The sequence below is a fragment of the Rhineura floridana genome, chromosome 2, assembly GCF_030035675.1.
Source record: "Rhineura floridana isolate rRhiFlo1 chromosome 2, rRhiFlo1.hap2, whole genome shotgun sequence".
In the NCBI taxonomy this organism is placed as follows: domain Eukaryota; kingdom Metazoa; phylum Chordata; class Lepidosauria; order Squamata; family Rhineuridae; genus Rhineura; species Rhineura floridana.
In genome coordinates, this window is record NC_084481.1 from 177302120 (window position 1) to 177324958 (window position 22839).

At 42.9% G+C, this 22839-nt stretch overlaps 1 protein-coding gene across 3 annotated transcripts in view; it reads left to right on the forward strand.

Moving 5' to 3' along the window:
- Positions 1-21586, forward strand: part of DPH6 (diphthamine biosynthesis 6) — a 374050-nt gene extending 352464 nt beyond the window's left edge. For all 3 annotated transcript variants that reach the window (XM_061611524.1, XM_061611525.1, XM_061611526.1), the window contains exon 15: positions 19283-21586. In XM_061611524.1, coding sequence (XP_061467508.1) covers positions 19283-19401 — 119 coding nt within the window. In that variant the 3' untranslated portion in view covers positions 19402-21586. The remainder of the gene's footprint in view (positions 1-19282) is intronic.
- The last annotated feature ends 1253 nt before the right edge of the window (positions 21587-22839 follow it).

Sequence of the window (22839 nt, forward strand, 5' to 3'; positions counted from 1 at the left end):
AAGATGACTGTACACGTGGACATCACCAAATGATCCATATAGGAATCACATTGATTATATATTTGGTAGCAGAAGTTGGAGAAGTTCCATACTTTCTGCGAAAACAAGACCAGGAGCAGATTGTGGTACAGATCATGAACTGGTAATACTGAAAATCAGAGAAAAGCTAAAAGAAGAAGAACAAAGCAATCATAATGCCAAAATACAATTTAAATAACATCCCAGAAGAATATAAAGATCAAATAAGGGACAGATTTCAGGCTTTAAACTTATTTGATAGGGAACCAGAAGAACTACGGAATGAAGTCAGAGACATTATCAGGGAAGAATGCAAATACCTCTAGTTAAAAAGAAAGACCTCAATGGATGACTGACAAAACTCTTAAAATGGTTAAAGAAAAATGGTTAAAGAAAGAAGGGAAGCAAAAGCATTTAATTGCTTTTTAAAAATGTATTTTTAAATTTGTATATTTGTTTCTAATGTTTTTAATTGTTGTAAACTGCCCAGAGAGCTTCGGCTATGGGGCTGTATACAAATGCAATCAATCAATCAATCAATCAATCAATCAATCAATCAATCAATCAATCAATCAATCAATCAATAAATCAATCAATCAATCAATCAATAAATAAATAAATAAATAAATAAATAAAAGGAGATAGAAACATGGTCATAACCCTAAATGCAATAATACAGCGACTAGTACGTAGGGACAAAGAGAACTATTACAATAGTTATTGTAAAGAAATAGAAGAGGACAACAAAAAAGATAGAACAAGAGCCCTATTCCAAAAGATTAGAAAAATTAAAGGGAAATTTAAACCAAGAGTAGGGATGTGGAATAATCATCAGGGGAACACACTGACTGACTGAGATGAAATAAAAGGAAGATGGAAGCAATACATTAAAAACTATATAAAAGAGATGCAATCATAACAGGTTCATTCACGGAGGAACCGTAACTGTAAACAGTAAACTACTGCTCAAGATTCTACAACAAAGGCTCTTGCCATATATGGAGTGAGAAATGCCAGACATCCAAGCTGGCTTTAGAAAGGGAAGAGGCACCAGAGATCATATCGCAAACATGCATTGGATACTGGAACGGACCAAGGAATTTCAGAAGAAAATCACCCTGTGCTTTATAGATTACAGCAAAGACTTTGACTGTGTAGATCATGAAAAACTATGGAATACTTTAAAAGAAATGGGGGTGCCACAGCATCTGATTGTCTTGATGCGCAACCCATACTCTGGACCAGAGGCTACTGTAAGGACAGAATATGGAGAAACCATATTTTATCACCCTACTTGTTTAATCTATATGCAGAACATATCATTTGGAAAGTGGGATTGGACCAAGATGAAGGAGGTGTGAAAATTGGAGGGAGAAATATCAATAATATAAGATATGCAGACAATACCATACTACTAGCAGAAACCAGTAATGATTTGAAACAAATGCTGATGAAAGTTAAAGAGGAAAGCACAAAAGCAAGACTACAGCTGAACATCAAGAAGACTAAAGGAATGACAACAGAAAATTTATGTAACTTAAGGACATTGAACTTGTCAAGGATTATCAATACCTTGGCATAGTCATTAACCAAAATGGAGACAATAGTCAAGAAATTAGAAGAAGGCTAGGACTGGGGAGAGCAGCTATGAGGGAACCAGAAAAGATCCTCAAATGCAAAGGTGTATCACTGAACACTGAAGTCAGTGGTATTCCCGACCACTATCTATGGACGTGAAAGTTGGAGAGTGAAAAAGGATAAGAAAAAAATCAATGTGTGTTGGAGGAGAGCTTTGCAGATACCATGGACCATGAAAAAAGACAAATAATCGGGTGTTAGAACAAAACCAGAACTATCACTAGAAGCTAAAACGATGAAACTGAGGTTATCATACTTTGGACACATAATGAGAAGACATGATTCACTAAAAAAGACAATAATGCTAGGAAAAACAGAAGGGAGTAGAAAAAGGGGAAGGCCAAAAAAGAGATGGATTGTACCATAAAGGAAGCCACAGACCTGAACTTACAAGATCTGAACAGGGTGGTTTATAACAGATGCTATTTGAAGTTGCCGATTCATAGGGTTGCCATAAGTCGTAATCGATTTGAAGGCACATAACAACAACTAGGGTCTCACTCATGTCAACAATTGTGCTGCAGTATTCTGCACTAACTGCAGCCCCTGGGTCAGGTTGTGCTGCATGGGGATTTCTGTGACCTTGGTTGACTGGCTGCCCAGATTCTTTTTGTTTTGGTGTTTGGTTAGGAATCCTGACTGGTTGTGGGATGCTTGGTTTTCTGCCTTACTCATCGGAATCTTGTTGTGGTTGGTATGGCATTGCATTTAGGAAATCATCACTGTTTTTTTGTTTTCCTTGTTCTAATTTCATTTCATTTACCTATGACCACACTCCCTTACTTCCATAGAAGCAACAACAGTGGTTCCATGCGCTCCGCTCAACCCCCTTATACCCATTGATGATGCACCCTGTTGTTTGCATGGTGGGTTTTTTCTTGCCAAATAGTGGTAAAAGAGAATTCACATACTGGGAAGTGTGGCTGCAGTTGCTGTTGTTCCCAAGCTACTGCCTGGGAAGGTAGACCAAACCATGCGTGTTTTCTCTCTGTCAATTATTACTCACTGGAATTGTGTTGACTGTGAAAGTGAGTTTATAGCAGTCCACAGGGTAGGCACGAAAGGGTACAGAATCTTACTCATTTCTCAACCCTCTCTCTGAAGTGAAGGGTCAAGTCTGTGAAGACTTTGGAGTAGCCATGTTAAAAGTCAGGGGCAGGGCATTCCAGGCAGGTGGTTGCCAACCCTGCTTTGATATGGGTATCTTGGCATAGGATCCCTATTCAAGCCTTACCAACAGCACAATCCTAACCATACCTACTCAGAAGTAATTCCTATTGAGTTCTATGGGACTTAGTCCTGTAGTAAGTGTGTTTAGAATTGTAGCCTTCAGGGGCATCCATCTTTATTCCTGAGTGCTCCCATCTAACATCTCTACAACACTGGGCTCTCTTCTTCCTATGATGGCCTTCTGGCCTGGCCTGAGGACATTTAAACCCTTTTTGCCAGAAGCAAGTAGGCTAGATTAAATTTTCCCTACCCAGAATCCCCAAGCAGGCAAGAAGGAATGATTTTGTCAGTTCAGCTGGACCTGGGAACACCCTCTTGTAGTTAAGATTTCTATCTTAATTTACAATCAGATTTTTTTTTTAATTGTATGCTCCATGCAACTGTGGTTGATGCTTAATGTACCATACTTAATGACACCACTAGGGCCTGCCCCTGAAATCTCGAGGTTTGGGATGCTTCTGACCTGGCAACCCTAGTTCTAAGCATATATTCATCAGCATTGCATTGTTTTTATCTCCATTCAGATATTTCCAGGTTTGAAACTATTTGGCTTGGAGAGTATGATGAAACCGAACAAATGTTGAATTTATTTATTTTTAAAATCATCCTAAGATGTCAGATCACTTAACAGACACTGTTACAACAGAGTCCATGTGTATCTACTAAAGGACATATTTGCTTCAGTATGTCTCATGACAGCTTCTTCAGAGGAAAAAAAAATATTTAAGTGAATTTAACACTTGTGAAAGGTGCCAGATTGATGGCCCTGGAGAAAAGTCCTTGATTTACAGGAAGCACAGGCAGAGCTCTCCAAGCACTGCCCTAGACAAGTTCCCAGCTCTCACCTGAAGGCTTGACTTACCACCTCTCAGATTTTGCCAATATGTGCCAGGTGATCTCAATACCAGCTAGTGCTTTGGGATTGTGTACTGTGATAAGCAATTGTAACTCAGTCACAGGAAGGAAAAGGCAAATGGTTGTGTCTCCTCCAAATATGCTACTCAAGCTGATACAATTTAGTATATGCAGGTTCATTGGGGAAAAATCTGCATTGCCAACATGGCACAACTAATTGCAGGCACAAACCAACACAATGAAGCATTAGTGGCAACGTGTACAGGCCAGGAAAACATTTTATATGATGAAGTGTGTGTGTGAATAGCAGGAGTGCGTCTTTCTTTTTCATCTTTTTTGCTCATGTCATATCTCTATATTTCTCAACGTGTGGCACAGCCATTATTATTATAATGACCAGAGTCATCTTCAAGGAGAGCCCCATGTAGAGCACATGTCACTGCTCCAAAATTCAAAATTGTAGCTTTTGTGCCAGTAGCCATATACCCTCTAAGACAGTCTCATATATAGCTTGGGCCACATGGAGCTAGTATGTAGGGGAATTTGCTTTAATCATTGGATAATGGATGTGGTGTTTTTCTTGTTAGTTTCTAGCAATCATAGGGACCCGTCTTCAAAGTATCACAAACACTCTTAACGAAGTTTACTTTGTGCCTCTAAATGTAATTTTACAGTCAAAGGGTTGAATTCAACTAAGGCTACAGTCCTAACCCCACTTACGTGGCATAAGCTCCATTCAATTCAGTATGACTTACTTCTGAGCAGACATGGTAGAATTGCATTGTAAAGTCTATTCAAAGTAGGCGCATTGAAATCATTTGATTGATTGATTGATTGAAACTTTATTTTCACCCCGCCCTTTTTCCAAACTGGAACTCAGGGCGGCTTACAAATAAAACTACATGTAGTTAAAAACATAGAAAAACATACAATTAAAATACAATTAAACTATGCACAACCTTAAAACCTCAAAAGGCACTTAAAAATCTAAAAACAATTTAAAATAATACAAATAATAATATAAAACAATAAAACAAGCCTTGTAAAGCCCAATCCTAAACACCTTCTATCCCAAAAGCCTGTCGGAATAAAAAAGTCTTTACTTGCTGACGGAAGGATGGCAAGGAGGGGGCCATTCGTGCCTCCCTAGGAAGGGAGTTCCAGAACCTAGGAGCAGCCACCAAGAAGGCCCTATCTCGCGTCCCCACCAATCGCACTTGCGAGGGTGTTGGGACTGAGAGACGGGCCTCTCCTGAAGATCTCAGGGCCCGGGCAGGCTCGTATAGGGAGATACGGTCTGACAAATAGCCTGGACCTGGGCCGTATAGGGCTTTAAAGGTCAAAACCAGCACTTTGAATTGTGACCGGAAACAAACTGGCAGCCAGTGCAGCTGTTGTAACAAGGGAGTTGTATGGTCCCTGTAACCAGCCCCTGTTAACACTCTGGCTGCAGCTCTTTGTACCAGTTTAAGTTTCCGAACAGTCTTCAAAGACAGCCCCACGTAGAGCGCGTTACAGTAATCTAAACGGGATGTAACTAAGGCATGCATCACCATAGTCAAATCAGGCATTTCCAGGAACGGGCACAGCTGGCGCACTAGTCTTAAATGGGCAAAGACACTCCTGGCCACGGCCGAGACCTGGGCCTCCAAGTTCAGAGCTGAGTCCAGGAGCACACCCAAACTATTCAAGTCATTTGAATAGTTCTATTCTGAGCATGACTTAGTTGAATGCAACCCAAAGCCAACATCTCAAAAGTTCAGGTCTTTGCCCTCTCTAGATATTGTTTATACAAAACGTTTGGGGACTTTAATATTTCTTCATTTATTAGGGATATTCTAGGTTAATGCAAGATTTGTGTCTTGAGTATGGACTCTGTAAGCCTCCACACACCCATTGAAGAAAAGCTTCTAAATTCCTCTCTTAACTAGCCATCCGTAAATAAGATTTCATCAACTATCTTTGATTGTACTGAGCATGTGCACACAAGTCCAAAATAACAGTACATAAGGCTTCATCTTGATTGTGAGCTTCTCAGTGGTGGCGCCCAGATTGTGGAATTTTTCTTAGGCCTTTTTGCCAGGCCCCATCACCAATGTCTTCCAGGCACTGGCTCTAAAGTTTCCCTTTTTACTCTGGGATTTTGATGACATTTCAGTTTGATGAATTCCTGCTGGTTTTGTTCTGTTATGTTGTTTTTGATTTTTTAAATTGTTTTTATTTTTGCCTGTTCATGTTTTTAATAGAGTTTTAAGCTGCCTTGGGGGACTGGTCTTTAGTCAAAGGCAGGATACAAATCTTTTAAATAAAGAAAATACCATCTTGGATTTATATTAACTGATTTATTAAGAATACTGAGCATGCTGGGTAGAATTCAAGACAACTGCCCCTTTATCTGAGGTGGTTTGGGAAGATCCTATGATACCTCACCAAGTATATATAATCCATTATGCTCTACATGTGAAGAGAGAGGATGCAGTCCACATTTGTGCCACACCACTTATAGGACACTGTCTCCAGAACACTACGTGCTTCAATCCTTTTGTCTCAGCAAGCATAACTGAAAACTCACTAATTGGGAAGTGGATGTATCATACCAATCTGCTACATGTAAATTTGATGAGTCCTAGGGCTGATTTACAGTCCAGGGACACAAAGAACTGAAGAGAGATGTTTCTCAGAAGAATCATGAAAAGATAACATCGTTTTGTGACATTGGTATCACAGACTGTTGTGATGGCAGAGGTTGATTTGTTAATTTAGAAACTCCTGTCTGAAAAGAAGTATTCTTTACTATGATTATTTCTGTTCCCAAGTGGTTTGGTATGATTTTGTGTATCCATAGAAAGGAGGATGTTGGGGGGGGGTGTATCTTACATTTGATTTAGTCACATTCAAGTCTTGGTGCAAAAGGGGCTGGTGTGCTCCCACCTCTTTTGACTTGAATTACAGGGTTTAGTGAGCACAAATCCCATAGAGTCCACAAAGCTCTAATTAACACCCACAGTGAAAAATCTATTGTTAAACTGGTCATTAAGTAAACTTGACTGTGGAAAAAAACAAGTTAGCTTGGTGGCCTGATAAAAGGATGTACTGCCAATGCTGACAGGCCCATAATTGAACCTTCTCTAAAAATAACATATATGCCTTACCCTTTTTTATTAGGCCCTGGAAAAAATAGTTAACAGTCTGCTTAACTTTAAGAGAAAGTCAAACATTTTTCATTTCCTCAGCAAGTGACTCAGCTCTTGGAAAGCACAATTGCCCCCACACCCGCCAAAGAAGACTCGTGAGACATGGCATTGGTTTAAATGTTATATTTATTAAATATAACATAATCTGAATCCAAATTCAAACATATCCAATCATAATTAATAACTGCTTATAACCCCCAGGCAGGTGAGGAATTACACTATTCTGGTGGGGATGGAATCCCCTCAGCCTCCTGGGCATGTATCACAGCTGATAGCTGTGGGCTCTGATGCAACGATATGGGCCAAGACTCCCTCCTTGCCCAGTGAACCTTTTTGCCATGCGCATCCTGGCCCCACTGTACCCGCATTCACCCCAATGTGCATGACAATCCACAGGGGCACCCACCCGTTATCCACAGACCGAAGTCCTGCAAGATTCCTGAGGGGCATCCTTACCCAAAATTGCCTCAGAATACCTACCTCGCTCTCCATCAAATTCCTCACCTGCCCGAACTCAATGCCACAAGAGGTGTATAGCTCATGAGGATAATCCACACCAATCCTTGGATGCGGAATGTAACCCCATCCATTCTTCAAAATAAACTTATTAATTCTCCGGTTCACCCCACACCTAGCTCGGGTGAACCGCCCCTCTCCAAACACACCACTCCAAAAGTGCAGACCAAACAACTAGGAGATGGTGAAAAATACTTTTACCCCACTCTAAATCCCTCAGTACTCTATAAAATAGGTCCAAACCAGGGCGCTGAACAAGGTCATTCTCCCCCAAGTGAACTATTAGGATGTGGGCAGGAGGGCCAGCAGAAAATTCCTGGCATAAGGTAGGGAGAAGTTCACCCCATAGCATGCCCCTCCAAGCCCGCCAATGCAAAGTAGCCCTGGCAGAGAGATGGAGCTGTGTCCCCATGTCAGTGGGGGATGCTCTCCTCAGCGCCCAAAACAGGATGGAATGCCCGCACAGCAAGACGCTCGCTGGTTCTGGCCACATTCCTATATCTGGGGAAGGGAAGAAGAAACAATTAATAGAGGACCAACTGGAACTAAAACTAAGCAACAGCTAAACCATGGAGATCCAATTGCTCCTGGGTGCCGTACCTGCATTCCAACCGCAAGTGTTCAAACTAGCAACAACTGCAGATCGCCATCTGCCCTTGGGTGCTGTATATGCAGTGCAACTATCAACCGTACACACAATCGCAGATCACCATCTGCCCTTGGGTGCCGTATATGCACTCCAACGTAGATACAACTCCATCAGTACCGTATGTATGCTTTGAAATGCAGATTGCCATCTGCCGATAGCCTGTATATCATAAGATGAGAGGCCCATCAGTGCCGCCGCAGTAGCAGCCCCTATTCGGAAAGAATTAAGGCCGAAGACCGCCGGATCACAGCCTGATGACAACAAAGCCCTCTTGAGCACAGCCCAGAATTAAAACCGGGTAAGGGAGGACCTATCTCCATGAATAAAGAGGTAACCAAACCCCTTTGGGCGGAGTGCCAAATATGCCCTCAAAGCAGCCACAGGGCATAAATGAGGAATAGGGCAAGGGCCTAAGGCGACCTGTTTCCCTTTGGCCTTCTGATCTGTCTTGGAAATTCGAAGTGTGATACAGGCTGCTAAGTCTGAATGAACACAGTCAGTGAACTGCAGGGCCCTGTTAGAACAGTCTCTCTTCGAGGCAGCCAACAGCTCACTAGGGCGAAATGCACCGTAAAAGGCGACAAGAACGACAGCATTGAATAGCACCACCTCAAATGAAGAGGAACAAAGGCCCCGAAATTGCAGGAGCAACTGGCCAATCAGATCCGGAGTAAATGGCTGCCTCTTATCAGGTATTGCAGGGGAGATCCTGGCCCAACCCTCTAGCATCTTCCGTATTCGGAAGTCTGTTGTGAACTCGGGAAGGCCCCTGGCTTTAGACTGAAAGGCCAGAGCTGACAATTGGCCAGCAATAGTGCTGACCGCCTTACCCGTAGCCTGCAAAGAAACCAAATATTGCATGAGATGGCTAACAGGTATGGGCCACAGGTGTTGCATGCTGGCTTGCGCTCGAAATTTCCAGAAGTCAGTACAAGCGTGCTGGTATGCCTTTTGAGTGCTGGGTGCCAACGCCGAGGCCATAGCAATGCTTGCTTCTAACTGTCAAGGCTCCAAAGACTGGCAGGCATCCGAGTTGGCACGGGTGAAGCGCCGGGAAGCAACCTCCAGAAACGCTCCATCTGGAAGCGAGAAAGTGCGTCAGCAATGCTATTCTGTAGGCCAGGGACATGCCTGGCTACGAAAAGAATATTAAATCATAAGCACTGCAAAACAAAGACCAGCACCAGACGCATCACCTGTGCCGACCGAGAAGTCTGAGAGTTAATAACCTGTACAGTGGCTTGATTGTCACACCAGAACCGCACTGTGCAGTTCTGGAAAGCCAGAGGCCAAATGTGCACTGCCACCACGATGGAAAAAATTCCAGAAAGGTTAAATCAGAACTAACCCCAGTTACGTGCCAGTCCACGGGCCACCTCTCAGTGCACCAGTCACTGCGAAATATAAGGCCATATCCCGAGCTACCAGCTGAGTCGGAACGGACCTGGAGCTCAGCCTCCAATAGCATTTCGTGTTGCCAAAATTATACCCCATTAAATCCATCCAGGAAAGACAGCCAGGTCTGGAGGTCTGCTCGCATGCCAGCAGACACCCTGATGTAATGGAAACTACGCTTAATGCCTTTCATGACATCGCAAAGGCGTCAAAGGAACGCCCTTCCAAGCGAAATTACCTTCAAGGCAAAGACCAAATGGCCTACAATCTCCTGTAATTGGAGCAACGTGAGTTTCTTCAAACCTGCAGCTGTTCTCAACCTGTCCCTTAACGCCTGGATTTTTAGGAGCTGGAGCCTGGAAGACTGAGTCACAGTGTCCAGTTCAATACCCAAAAAGGTAAGGCAAGTAGAGGGGTCCTCTGATTTCTCAGGGGCCAGAGGGACACCTAAATAATTTGATAAATCTGTGAAGGCTGACACCAAACGGGCGCAGTACCCGGAATCTGAAGGGCCAACGAACAGAAAATCATCTAAGTAATGGGCCGTTAAAGAAGAACCAGCCGAGTCCCTCATGGCCCACTCCAAGAATGTACTGAACGCTTGAAAAGCGGAGCACAATATGGAACAGCCCATAGACATGACCCGATCCACGTAGTATTGACCGCGGAACTGAAATCCCAAAAGGTCAATGTCCTTGGGGTTAACAGGCAGGAGACGAAATGCCGACTTGATGTCGCATTTCGCCATCAAGGCCCCCTTTCCAGCTCTCCTCACCACCCTGACAGCCTCATCAAAAAAAGTATATCTAACCGAGGCAATGTCTGGGGGGATGCCATCATTCATAGAACTCCCCTTCGGAAAGGAGAGATTATGAATGAGCCGGTACTCCCCTTGCTGCTTTTTGGGCACTATGCCCAGGGGCGAAATACGGAGGTCCGGCAAGGGGGGAAAAGAAAAGGGGCCAGAAATCCTGCCTGCAGCTATCTCCTTGTCTAGCTTCCTAGCCACTACCTCTTCCAAGATCCGAACTGAGGCCTGGTTAGTTGCCCACATGGAAACCCTGAGACCCTCATAAGGGATCCTAAATCCCTCTTTAAAACCCACTAAGAGGTAAGCAGCAGCATCCCTGTTCAGATATCTAGCCAAACGATGTGCCAACGGGGCAACAAGAAACGGGCTATTGGCCTTGCGGCGCACCATGTCCGCCACCCGTTGATCTACGGGGCTGCTGTTGATCCTGGCCATTGGGTTTGCCCTGTCGCACTCTGGAACAGGCTGAACTGGGATGCCCACCCCCACATGTCCCACAGGCATGTCTAAAACGGCAAGGGCGATAGGTGCAACGTCCGGAGCTATTAAAGCCCCAACACACCTGTTGGGACCGAACCCACTGCAGCCCCTTGCTACCGCCAGAAGCCGTTGCCTGTAATTTGGACAAGAGGTGGCCACTATCTGACCTTTCCCCTTGAAGTGGCCAAGCTGGGATCATACAGCGAAGCCACATGCCTTGATGTTCCACGTCCCAACGCATGGTGGGATCAAGGCCCGCCTGTTGACGAAAATTTTTATCGTAACGGAGCCATGCCGTTCCAGCAAAATTCCTAAAGGCCCTATGTATGATGTCCTGATACTTGATCATGGACAGTGTTCTGGAAGGGTAGGCCTGCGTCATCACGCCCATGTAGACTGTATAGGCGTTTAGCCAATTAAGCCAAACCCTATCCACCTGACCTCGGGTTCGCAAAACAAAAGAGTAAATATATCCAAATATTCACCCCTCCAGATCCGCTCTTTAGTAGCCTGGAGGAGATGATCCCCAAGAGGGAGAGAACAATCACCCTGGGGGTAAACACCCTGAGGAAGAGGCAGGGAATCCATGGAAGAGGAATTAGGACCTGATGGCAGCCAGGGGGCAATAGTTGCTGCCGGCCAAGGAAGCTGCGGCTGCATTGGCACCAAAACGCCCCCCGTATTGAGAAGGTGTGGTAACCCCGTGAGTCCTGGGAGCGATCCCTGCAGCCCCTGGAACCTGTGTATTGGGTGTCTCACCTGTATCCATTGATGGGGAAACAACGACCGCCACATCGGGTAACAAGTCCGCAGTAGCCAAGGCTGTTGAAGGCATTGGAATCGCCAATGGCACCAACGGTGGGGGATCTGACTGTGCTTTGCTAGCCGACACAGCTGCTCCTACAGGTGGAATGGGAGGTGGATCAACAGGAGCAGATGAGAGAGATTGGCTGAAACTGGCAGCTCCTGTTTCCAGAGCGCAGACCCTAGCCAGGAGAAAGGGCATGTTAGCTTTGGAGGTCCGCCTAGCAGACCTCTTGGGTGGAGTAGGAGCACTGGGTCCAGCACCCGGGTCATTTGGTGCAGAAAGTTGCTGCTCGAGAGCCTCAATCTGAGCAATCAGCGCCCACATAGAGCCCATATCCAACTCTTCGTCCGAAGAGTGAGACTCTACAGGTGGGTGCCTAGCCGGTCACTTCACCACCTGGATGCCTTTCTTCTGCTTGGCCTTACGAGGAGGCATTATCAAATAACACTGAAAACCTGTATAAAGAAAATTGGTAACCTAATCAGAGAACAGCAAAAGGCACCTTAATCTATAAATTTATGTATTCAGTTATATGTATGATTGGTCAATTAATTGATTGAGCCCCGCCTCACATGAATTTATGTATTTAATTATTTATGAAGGTGATTAATTAGTTGAGCACAGCCTCCAATATTTTTTATTTATTTACTTATTTATTTATTTATTGCTTCCTATTCACTAATTAATTGACAAATTGAACAGATTGATTTAATTAATTGATGAATTGAACAGACGGATTTAACTTTGATGAATTGAACAGACGGATTTAACTTAATTAACACAATAGAGAATTCACTGAATAAAAAGGTGATTAATTTTCATTTGAACTTGAAAGGCACAATCAAGGCAGTGCCTGCAAAAGCAAAGCACGGGAAACGTGGGTGCACACGAATTGTGTGCGTGTGACACTAGGCAAGCCCGACCAGCCAAGCCTCTCACAGAACCAGGATAATACGGGGGAGGGGAGAGGGCAAGCAAAGAGGCGCGCTATGCCACCAACAGCCAAGCGCTAGACACATGTGCACACACAACCACATTTGCGCGACTCCAGGCAAGGCCCAACCAAAGCCAAATCAGCCTAAGCCTCCCACAAAGCTGCAGGAGGGGCAGGAGACAAGTGCCGAATCAGGGACAATGAATACGGGGGGAGGGGGCAAGCAAAGAGGCGCGCTATGCCACCAACGGCCGAGCGCTGGAGACGCGCACAAACGTTTGCGAGACTCCAGGCAAAGGCCCAACCAAAGCCAAACCAGCCTAAGCCTCTCACAAACCCACAGGAGAGGCAGGCGCAATAAGCGCCGAATCAGGGACGATGTGTACAGGCGGTGAGCGCCAAATCGGGAGTGAACCCAGGCACGACCATCGCCGTAACCGGGGAAGGCCTCCCGATGATCAAAGACCCCCCCCAGCAAAACAGCCACCTGTTTTAAGTTGGTAAGCCTCTATATTTTATTTATTGAAACCAAAGGAAACTTGGAGGGAAGGGGCAAGTGGCTGCCGTGGCAGCCGCTGTTGTTAGCGCAACAAATGGGAGAGAGAAATCCAGACAAGGGCCCCCTTTCCGCCTGCCAGCTGATTGAATTTGACAAGTGCAGTGAGAAGGGCTTGTTAACAAAGCAAAGAGGGGGGTGGGGGGCAAGTGCCAACCAACCGCAAACCCGCTGGGCCGCAGAGAGGAAAAAATTGCTGCCGCCGTCAATCGCAAACACAGGCCCAGCACCAGCCTTGTGTTCAGTCTCACTCACACTCTCACTCCCTTGCCACGAATGAACACGAGAAGAGTTAGGGAGGGGGAGCAGTATTAAATACTACCGCTCCCCTCCCCCTTCCACTGAGGCGTGACGTGGCCTCACCCTACTCCCTCACCCAATCGGGAGTAGACCTCCCGAGCCTTCTAACTCATATGGGGTGAAGGCAAACACGCCCCCACCCTAAGGTGGGAACGCCATTCCTATAAATGTTACTGTCCTCCCTACTCATGGCAATACTGTTTGCCTCCAGTTCTCCTGGGAGCTGGTGTCTGCCTTTTCCCTTATGAACTGAGGCCCTGATCTGGGTGCCCCACTGCCTTGCCTCTCTGCCAGAGGGAGATGTGGAGGTTTTTCTGTTGTGGTTCCTCAACTGTGGAATTCATCTCGGATGCAGTAGTCATTCTGTTCACTCAAGCTTTTATTTATCAGTTAGCTGTATTGTCTTTATTGCCCATGCTGCTATTTTATATGTATTTATTGCTGCTTTGATTGGTTTAACTGGAGGATTTTTTCATGGAAAGTCAGGATAAAATATCTTTCAAATGAAATAATGAGCTGCAATTTCTGCAGAGGTACAGGTGTGGCCATCCCTTGATGTTTCTCATTCTTGAGAACAGTGTTGCCTCTCTGGCTTGCTTGATCTCTCTGGCTTTACTGGCATTTCATCTGAAACACAGCAACTTTCATTTTTTGCATCTTTGCTCCTTGATGTGGGATGATGTGAGAGAGTCTTGATTTTATTCTGGGACAAAAACCAGGTGTGCAGTTGAACTGCAGAAGCCATTCCAGGTCAGAGAATGGTAAAATCAGGGTTTTGATGAGGTCTATTAAAGGGCATGAGGTAATTCTCTGTTTGCACCCCTCATGCCTTACAGGCTAAGGGAGGTCACTGAGGGTACCTTCAATGAAGCCCTGCCTGCTGATTTGAAAGGGGGGAAATTGACGGATCCTTTCCTCCCTACCTGGGGATAAGTCCCATTGGACTAATGGAGGCTTACTTCTGAATAGACATCATTAGGTTGCACTGAGACCATTTTATCATAAAATAATTAAATTTCAAGTAAATCTATTGGCTTCCATGACTTTTTGAGTAAAAAGACATTCACCTTAAGACAAACTTAAAAGAAACAAGGTGGGTTTTTTCCTTCATTTTTTAAACCAAGTTCAGGAACCTGAGATACTGGAACAAAACAGTTAATTTTTGCAGGATACATTTTCCTTCCTGCTACTGTTATAAACCACAATGTCAGTGAGGCTTTTTTAGAGGCCTCAAGCTTCCTCAAGTTTCACATTTTCATTGCATAGCTGATCATTTAGGGAACAGGCTTGTTACAGACAGCTTTAATTAAACTGTGCTGCAAAACCAGATATAGATCAATGGAAATGATCCATAACAAGAGGCTAATCATGTATTTAGCAGTGTTCAGTCCAGTTCAATCACCTTCTCCTGTTTCTGTGGCTTTACATTCATGTGGCAAAGGCTGAGTGTGTGCATGTATTTTTTTCTTAATCCATCCCATTAGTGGCCATATGCTTGGGCTTCAAGAGAGACAAGACCTGTCTGCAATCTGCCAGGGATTTACAGACATCAATAATTTGTGAACAGTCATGTTGGTACTGGTCGAAGGGTTAAGTGCTCAGCACGCCAGGGGCACCTCTTTTGGGACTGGATCTCTTAGTTGACTGTTAGGAACCTGATCCCCTGTGAAACTGCTCTTCAAAGCACATGCTGCATGTCAAATCCATACAGCTGAAGCAGTGGAGCTTTATTAGCTCTGGGATTTAAAGACCTGCACTAAGTGATATAACAGTATATTTGGTTAAAACACAGAGAGGAATAGCAGCGAAAAGAACATAGACAAAAAAAATGTGGTATTCTGGCTGATGACTGTGCTCTTTCTGAAATTGTTTTTTTTCCTCCCTCATCTAAGAATAGAGACTAGTCCTCATGGTTCTCTGCTATAGCTGGCAAACAAGGCATCTTGTTTCTAAGAGGTATAGGTTAATCTAAAACTTGCACTAAAGCAACAGCTTATTACATTGACAGAGACATTGTAAAATATTAATGGAGCAACACGCAGGAAAGCATGTTGGCACGCTCTGTCTGAATGAACTTGTGTAAAAATCAGCAGGCTGGCATTATATGTGTATATCTATTTTCCTTTCCTGTGTGGAATACTTAAGTGGCTACTTTGTGGTTAGTGTGCCCCATCAAATATAGCTTTTACATTTCAGAAGTTAAAATAAAAAATTCCTTCGAGCTGTTCTCATGTGTGAACTAAATAGATTTCAGACTCTGAAGGCTATATTGGCTCTGCAAAAAGATTCTGTCAGGAAATAAAATACTTTTTTCTTTTTTGCTGTGGTATTAATATTAGATATTTGTTTAATTGCATGTTAGACATTAAATTTAGTAAAGTTCTTTTCCCCCAATATATTTAAGGAATAGAAATAACAGTCCTTTAGAAAATATGATGCATATATTGTATCTGAGTTGACAGCTTAGATCCCAGACCAGTGAAAGCCCATTGAAAGCAATGGAAATATAAAATGCAGTAAACGGCTTATGTGCTAGTGATTTCATTGGGAGCAAGGCAAGGCTTTGACTAGATTGTGCCCTTTATGCCTCTCATCCACTTAACAAGTGTGTGCAAGTTGTAGGTGCATGTACATTTCCAGAGCTTGGAAAAGTTACTTTTTCGAACTACAACTCCCATCAGCCCCAGCCAGCATGGCCACTGGATTGGGCTGATGGGAGTTGTAGTTCAAAAAAGTAACTTTTCCAAGCTCTGATCCAGTTGTCTAATTGTTGCAATAGTGCTTAGCTGACCCTGAATCAGTGTGTTGCTGGAATACATAAACCGAGTTGCTTTAAACATGAAACATGAAGTCCTTTTGACCTCTGAGACAACTATTGATCTTGGGTTCAGCTCAGTCAATATTCACCTCTAACATCAACATCTATCTGTTAACCCCTTCCTAGGGTTGCAATATCTACATGAGAAGACCTTGGACAATGGCTCCCTGCTCTATTCTTTGTAAAGCTGTTAGATAAAAAAATAATTAGCATGTAGTCTCATGTAGCTTGTTCACAGCTCTAAAGTCAGTGGGAAAGGATAAAGTTTTCTGCCTACGTAGCCAAGAATGGTAATGGTATAAAACACATACTACAATTGCAGGATTGAAGAATCTGACAATAGGAGGCCAGCTAAAATCCAAAGCTGGAAGCCACCTCCTCCCTACGTCTTTCAGATCTGCTTACTACTGCATAAAAACAGACAACATTTCTAGCTATAAAAGTGCTACATGGTTTAGTAACTACCACTTTCTTTAAAAGGATGCAGTATCACAATTTTTTTTAAAGATGAGTTTCTTGCAATTACTTTTCCATCATTTTCTTAAATTATTCTCACACGCTATTTGAATGAGCTGGAATCATTGCAAATTTGATGGGATCTATTAATTAATCTTTAGATCTAGGCATCATGAGACATTGGAGGGGGATTCATATTTGCCATCAAATAAATACATTTATTGAGCAACATTGTCAAATGAAGTTCTTTCCAAAAAAATGAGTTTTCTAAACAAAACAAAAAAATAAAGTGGTACAATATAATACATATTTAACTATGAGAGCCAGTGTGGTGTAGTGGTTAAGGTGTTGGACTACGACCCGGGAGACCAGGATTCAAATCCCCACATAGCCATGAAGCTCACTGGGTGACCTTGGACCAGTCGCTGCCTCTCAGCCTCATGAAAACCCTATTCATAGGGTCGCCATAAGTCGGAATCGACTTGAAGGCAGTACATTTACATTTTTTAACTATTCAGAAAATGAAATGTCACATGTAAATATTCAGATTAAGGCTGCAATGTTATGCACACTTAGAATAAGTGCCATTGAACTCAGTGGGGCTTACTTCTGAATAAAGGTGTAGGATTGCGCTGTAATAAAACTAAGGGAGGAAGATTTGGAGCTTGTTCTACTTCTTTGGAGATGAGTGTTAAAAAATATCTACATTGTGGTGTTACCCATCTTTGCTCTCCCCTTATTAATTAATTGTATACACCAGGGCTGTGGAGTCGGAGTCATGGAGTCGGAGCCGGGAGCAATTTTGGGTGGAGTCAGAGTCGGGAGCAATTTCGGGCGGAGTTGGAGTCGGAGTCAGTAGAAATGTACCGACTCTGACTTCCAAACAAATTTTGATTGACAAGAAGCAATTTTGGGTGGAGTCGGAGTCAGACAGTAGAAAAATAGAGGAGATGGAGTCGGAGTCAGACAGTAGAAAAATAGAGGAGTCGGAGTCAGAGTCGAAGGTTTGGCATACCGACTCCACAGCCCTGGTATACACCACACCTTCAATACTAATCTGCATTCCTAGAATAACAAGAAGAATAAAAATACAAAATTTGTCACAATTGCAAACATATGCATCTTAAAAAATAACAAAGAAACAGCAGCACAGTGTGGAAAAACGCACCTAGGGAAATCTTTGTTGCTGCTGAAATGATAGCAAGGTAGGCACTTGGCGAGCCTTCCTGTGGAGTGCATTTCACAGATGGGGCACTGCCATAGAAAAGGGACCTCTTTCTGGCTGCCTCCCACTATGGATGAAGATCTCAGTGTATGGCTGGACTGGTATGGAGAACCAGCCCAATAATAAAAAGTTGCACATCAGGATTAGCAACATAAAAAATACAGAAATGTAATATTTCAAGAAACCAATAAATAACAACAAAATAGCAAAAGCAGAGTACTAAAAATACTTTAAAAACACAAACAAGATGAGAATATTCATAAATAAAAGCTAGTTGACATCAGGGCTCTGGAGTTGGTACACCAAACCTTCGACTCCGACTCCGACTCCTCTATTTTTCTACTGTCCCGACTCCGACTCCACCCAAAATTGCTTCCAACTCCACAGCCCTGGAAAGGGCTGTAAATGTCTTTTTAAATTGGAAGCTCTCATAGGAGCATTTTTATCACTGCCTGAATATGCGCTGATCTTGGCATCACAGCATTTGTCTTCATCTGGGTCCTGTGTCATACACTGACACACAAAATGTTTTCCATCTTGAGTTATGGTGAAATGCTCAACCACAGCTGACTTCATGGGAAGCTTCTTTGACATTTTGAATTTATATTTTTAAAAAATTGTCAATCAAAATTTATTTTGAAGTCGGAGTCGGTACATTTCTACCGACTCTGACTCCACCCAAAATTGCTTCCGACTCCACGACTCCGACTCCACAGCCCTGGTTGACATCAAAGCTGGTTGACTGCTTATGTCTACTACCAGAGCACATGTGTCAGTCTGTCCACCCTTTAAAAAAACACAGACCACAAGAATTATAAAAGAGGATTGTTTACTTCTACATTAATTACATAAATAGTTTCCTTTCTGAACCAGCTGCAGCTTTCAACCTGTCTTTATTTTAATTTTATTTTTTATTAAAATGTATATCAGCTGTGGGGAACCTTTGGACATCCAGATGTTACTGAACTACAGCTCCCATCAGCCCAAGCAAACATGGCCAATGGCCAGAGATGATGGAAATTGTAGTTCAGCAACATCTGGCAGTTCAGAGGTTCCCCACACCTGATGTAAACCCATCCTTCAATCACATAGTTAGAGTGCATGATTGGGGCAGTTCTGTGTAGAGTATATAGTAGAAAAGAAGTCTGGAAATTACTGACACATGTATGATGTTACTAAGTTCCCTGCCTTTCAACTGACAAACCAGGTGCAACTGAGAAAAACTCTTCTAGTTAAAGCTTCAGAAAGAGCAGCACTGGATCACACCAAAGTCCTTTCTTTATTTTAATTTTTTCTTTCCTTTTAGATAAATATAGTTCTTTACAACAAGAGGTTAACTTGTTTTTGAACACTTAAATGAGTTGAAAGGTATCAATGGATCTGTTTGTTTATATTGCAGGACTCCAAGTACATCTCGAAGAACAAATGGGCAAGAAAGCACCAGCTCTAGTCATGGTGCCTGTGGTGGATTTACCCAGCAATGAAATTATTCATATAGCATGTTGGCTCAGCAAGTAGTTAAGCATCAACCACTGGTGCATGCATTCCACCAAAAGCAAGAAGGCATCATGTGAATGTATTGAAGATGATGGTGGTGCATTGTCTGATATTAACAAATAGACCTGTAGCTGAAACTTTTGGCAAAACGTATCATGGGAGTTTTGGAATGTGGAATTTAGAAGTCAGAATCTCTCCTGTTTTGTATTTCCCTTCAGATTGTGCTTCATTGTTTAATGTAGCCTTTATAGAAAATTGCTAAGTTAACTTGAAAAATTCCGTATTTACATGTATGCTTCCTTCAGTAACTGTGGGCCAGATTCTCAACATGCTGCCTTTAATTGTTAATTTTCTAATACTGGTGTACCTTCTGTTGATCAGAATCTTATTCCAAGGAGATGAGCTATTTATGCTGACACAGTCCCGTTAAGCTTAATGTACTGTACTGTCATAAATACGGTAAATGGCCCCATATTGCCCAAGATCCAGAGCCCTATACACACGAGGATTCCATTTTTAGCTATGAGAGGCAAACAGCTGCAGAAGCTCAAGGGGCTCATTCATGTCCCATAGCAGACAGCAGGAAAACCTAATTGAGTACTCAGATTGGATCCACTGCCAATTGGTTGTAAAAAAAATGAAAGCTCAAGAGAGTGCCTCTTGGTATTCATAGTTTACAAATCCAAATTTATCAGATGTATTTTGCAGCTCCAGACCACTGGTTGAGCCTTCCCTAAATAGACATTTCTGGGGAGGGATATCTGCAGGAGGCCCTCTCCAACATGGCAGAAGAGATGGACGAGCTTTAGAAGGCAGCAGCAGCACGTTCAGCTCAACTTGCTGGCATGCTGACAGACTCGAGATTGGGGTTACCAAATGGAGACTCTTGATGCTTTACTCTTTGCCATATTTAATAATGGCACTGCAGGTCCAGGCATTAATTTCTGCATGGGAGCATCCTCAGCTGGGTGTCTGCCATGGAAGACAGTTGCTCAACTGGGGTCCATACTTTATTCCTATTGTCCTAAATGTATTTTGACATGACTGCCATTATCTTACTGCACCTAACTATAAGAAGCAGCATGTCTTCATGTACGAATTAACTTCCCTAAAACCATTTGAATATTTTTTACTGTAATTGATGTAAATCAAGCTAAACTTGGTCAAGTTCTGAAACATGGAAGCCATTATAATAACAGCAAATGCAAAATACAGTATCTTCAGTAATTCCATGGATTGTGTATAAAGTATATTGCTGAACTGGGGTTCATATTTAACTTCCATTGCCTTCAATGTATTTTGACATGACTGTTTATGGATCTGGCTGCCATGATCTTTCTGCACCCACAATAAAAAGTTTCCCCTTGTGCAAATGTTTGACTGATTAAATCCTTCCTTTACACAACCTGAACCCAGGCTTCTGGCTATCCTTCAGTGAACATATTCTGTGTTCTACCAGCAACCCTTCCTTCCTCACTCCTAGCATCCCCAGCAGATTGCTGGCCAGCTTTTCCCTGAAGATAACAAGTGAGAGAAAGCCCACTTCTCTAGGTAATTGGTTCCACTGTCAAACTCAAGTCCTTTCAAGACATTTATCCTAATGTTCACCCAGATCTACTCTCCTGTAGCTTAACTCTTTTAGATCTAGCCACACCCTCTGAGGCAACAGAGAATAAGTCTTTCCCTGTTCGGTGTGGCAGACCTTCAGGGCAGTACCCAACTAAACAATTCCACTAGCACAAGCACTTTGGCTGTGCAAGAGAAGTTCCCCTCTCCTCTCATTCCCCTGCATGCCCCCTAAATCTGCCCTGGAGAGTTGGGGGAACACCCAGAACATGTTTAGGCAGGGCACAGGGAGAGGAGAGAGAGAGAGAAAGTTCAATTGCATGGCCAAAACTGCTTAGTGGAGCTGGATGGCAGCCTTAGGTATTGGAGAGTGTTGTCATTCACCCTTCCACCTAGGGTGAAAGCATGTTTAGTGGGATGATAGAGATTTTAATGGCTGCACTTAGAAAATGAAACACCTTGCCCCATGAAGTATGGCTGGCCCCTTCCTCATTTTTTCTCATGGGTTACTAAAGTCCACATTGTTCCAGCAGGCTTTTGCTTACAGATGTTTTTATGGTTGACCAATTTGTTTTATATACTTGTTTTTATGAAATTATAAAATTAGATGTCATATTTTTGTGGTATTTTTGTGCAAGGAGAACAGGATTTAAATATTTTAATAAAATAAATAAAAATGTCTCCCTTCAGTCTTCTCTTCTCCGGGCTAAACATCTGCAGTTTCTTAAACCTTTCCTCATATGACTTGTTTTCCATTGCACTGCCCAGCTTCATTAGCCTCCTCTTAATTGGTTCCATTATGCCTGTGTCTTCTGGAAAATGCAGCACTGGGGGACTTCCTGGAAGTGAGTGCTCAGCTGGTGACTGTCTCTGAGAGATCTCTGCCTCAGAGGAAGCTTTTTTCAGTTTAAAAGCCAGCCAAGAGGAAACTTTGACTGCCTTAAATGTTCTCCAAGGTATAGGAGAACCGATCAGATTTTCCACAGGACTTCGTTGAGCTGTCGGCTGCTGGAATTGATCAGGAAATCCCTGAGATAAGAAGGCATGCCGATCGGCTGAAGATGGAGTCAGGACTTCCAGCAAGCTGTACTGGAAAAAAGCGAAGCGTTTTTTTCTTCTTCTTAAAAAAAGTCCTTAACCAGCGAGCCTACTTCTGTCTAAATCTTATCATTTGGCTTAAATTACTACAATAAAAGGGATTTGTTTACGAATCAGCAACTGAGAAATCTGGGTGAGTCATACTTTTTCTCTTTTAAATATAATTAAGGAAGAAAAAATGTAAACAACATATATTTTTTTTCCGACAAAAAGCCTGAATTTGGAGTTTTAAAGTTTAAAAACGGATGAGAGGTAATTATTATTTGATGGAAATATATTTTGGACTATTTTTCTCCTTGGACTATTTCTTTTTGGATGAATCTGCTGTTCGTATATGTTACTAATCGCTTGGTGTTGTGAACCAGAATTGTTTTGCATTCCTGGACGTAGATAAGAACTGTGCTGTGCTGGCCGGACTATAATAACAGGCCTGGAATATTAACTCTTTTGTTGGTGGAGGAAAAAAAAAAGAAATAGACTGCCTCTAGGTTTTGGAACAGTGGTTAATATCAGAAATTAAAGGCTTCTTTCGAGAATGACAACTAAAAAAGCAACTAAGGCCCAGGAGCGAAGAGGTTCAATTGACCCACAGGAAGGGGCTATACCCCCAGATATGTTTCAAAAAATAATGGAAGGGATTAATGATATAAAACAGGAAATGAAAACTGAATTGATAGATATAAAAGACTATATTAAAACACAAGTGGATGAGATTAAAGGGACAATTGGGCAAATAAAGGAAGATGCAAAAAATACTAAAGAAAAGGTACAAATCTTGGAGAATAGAACAGATAT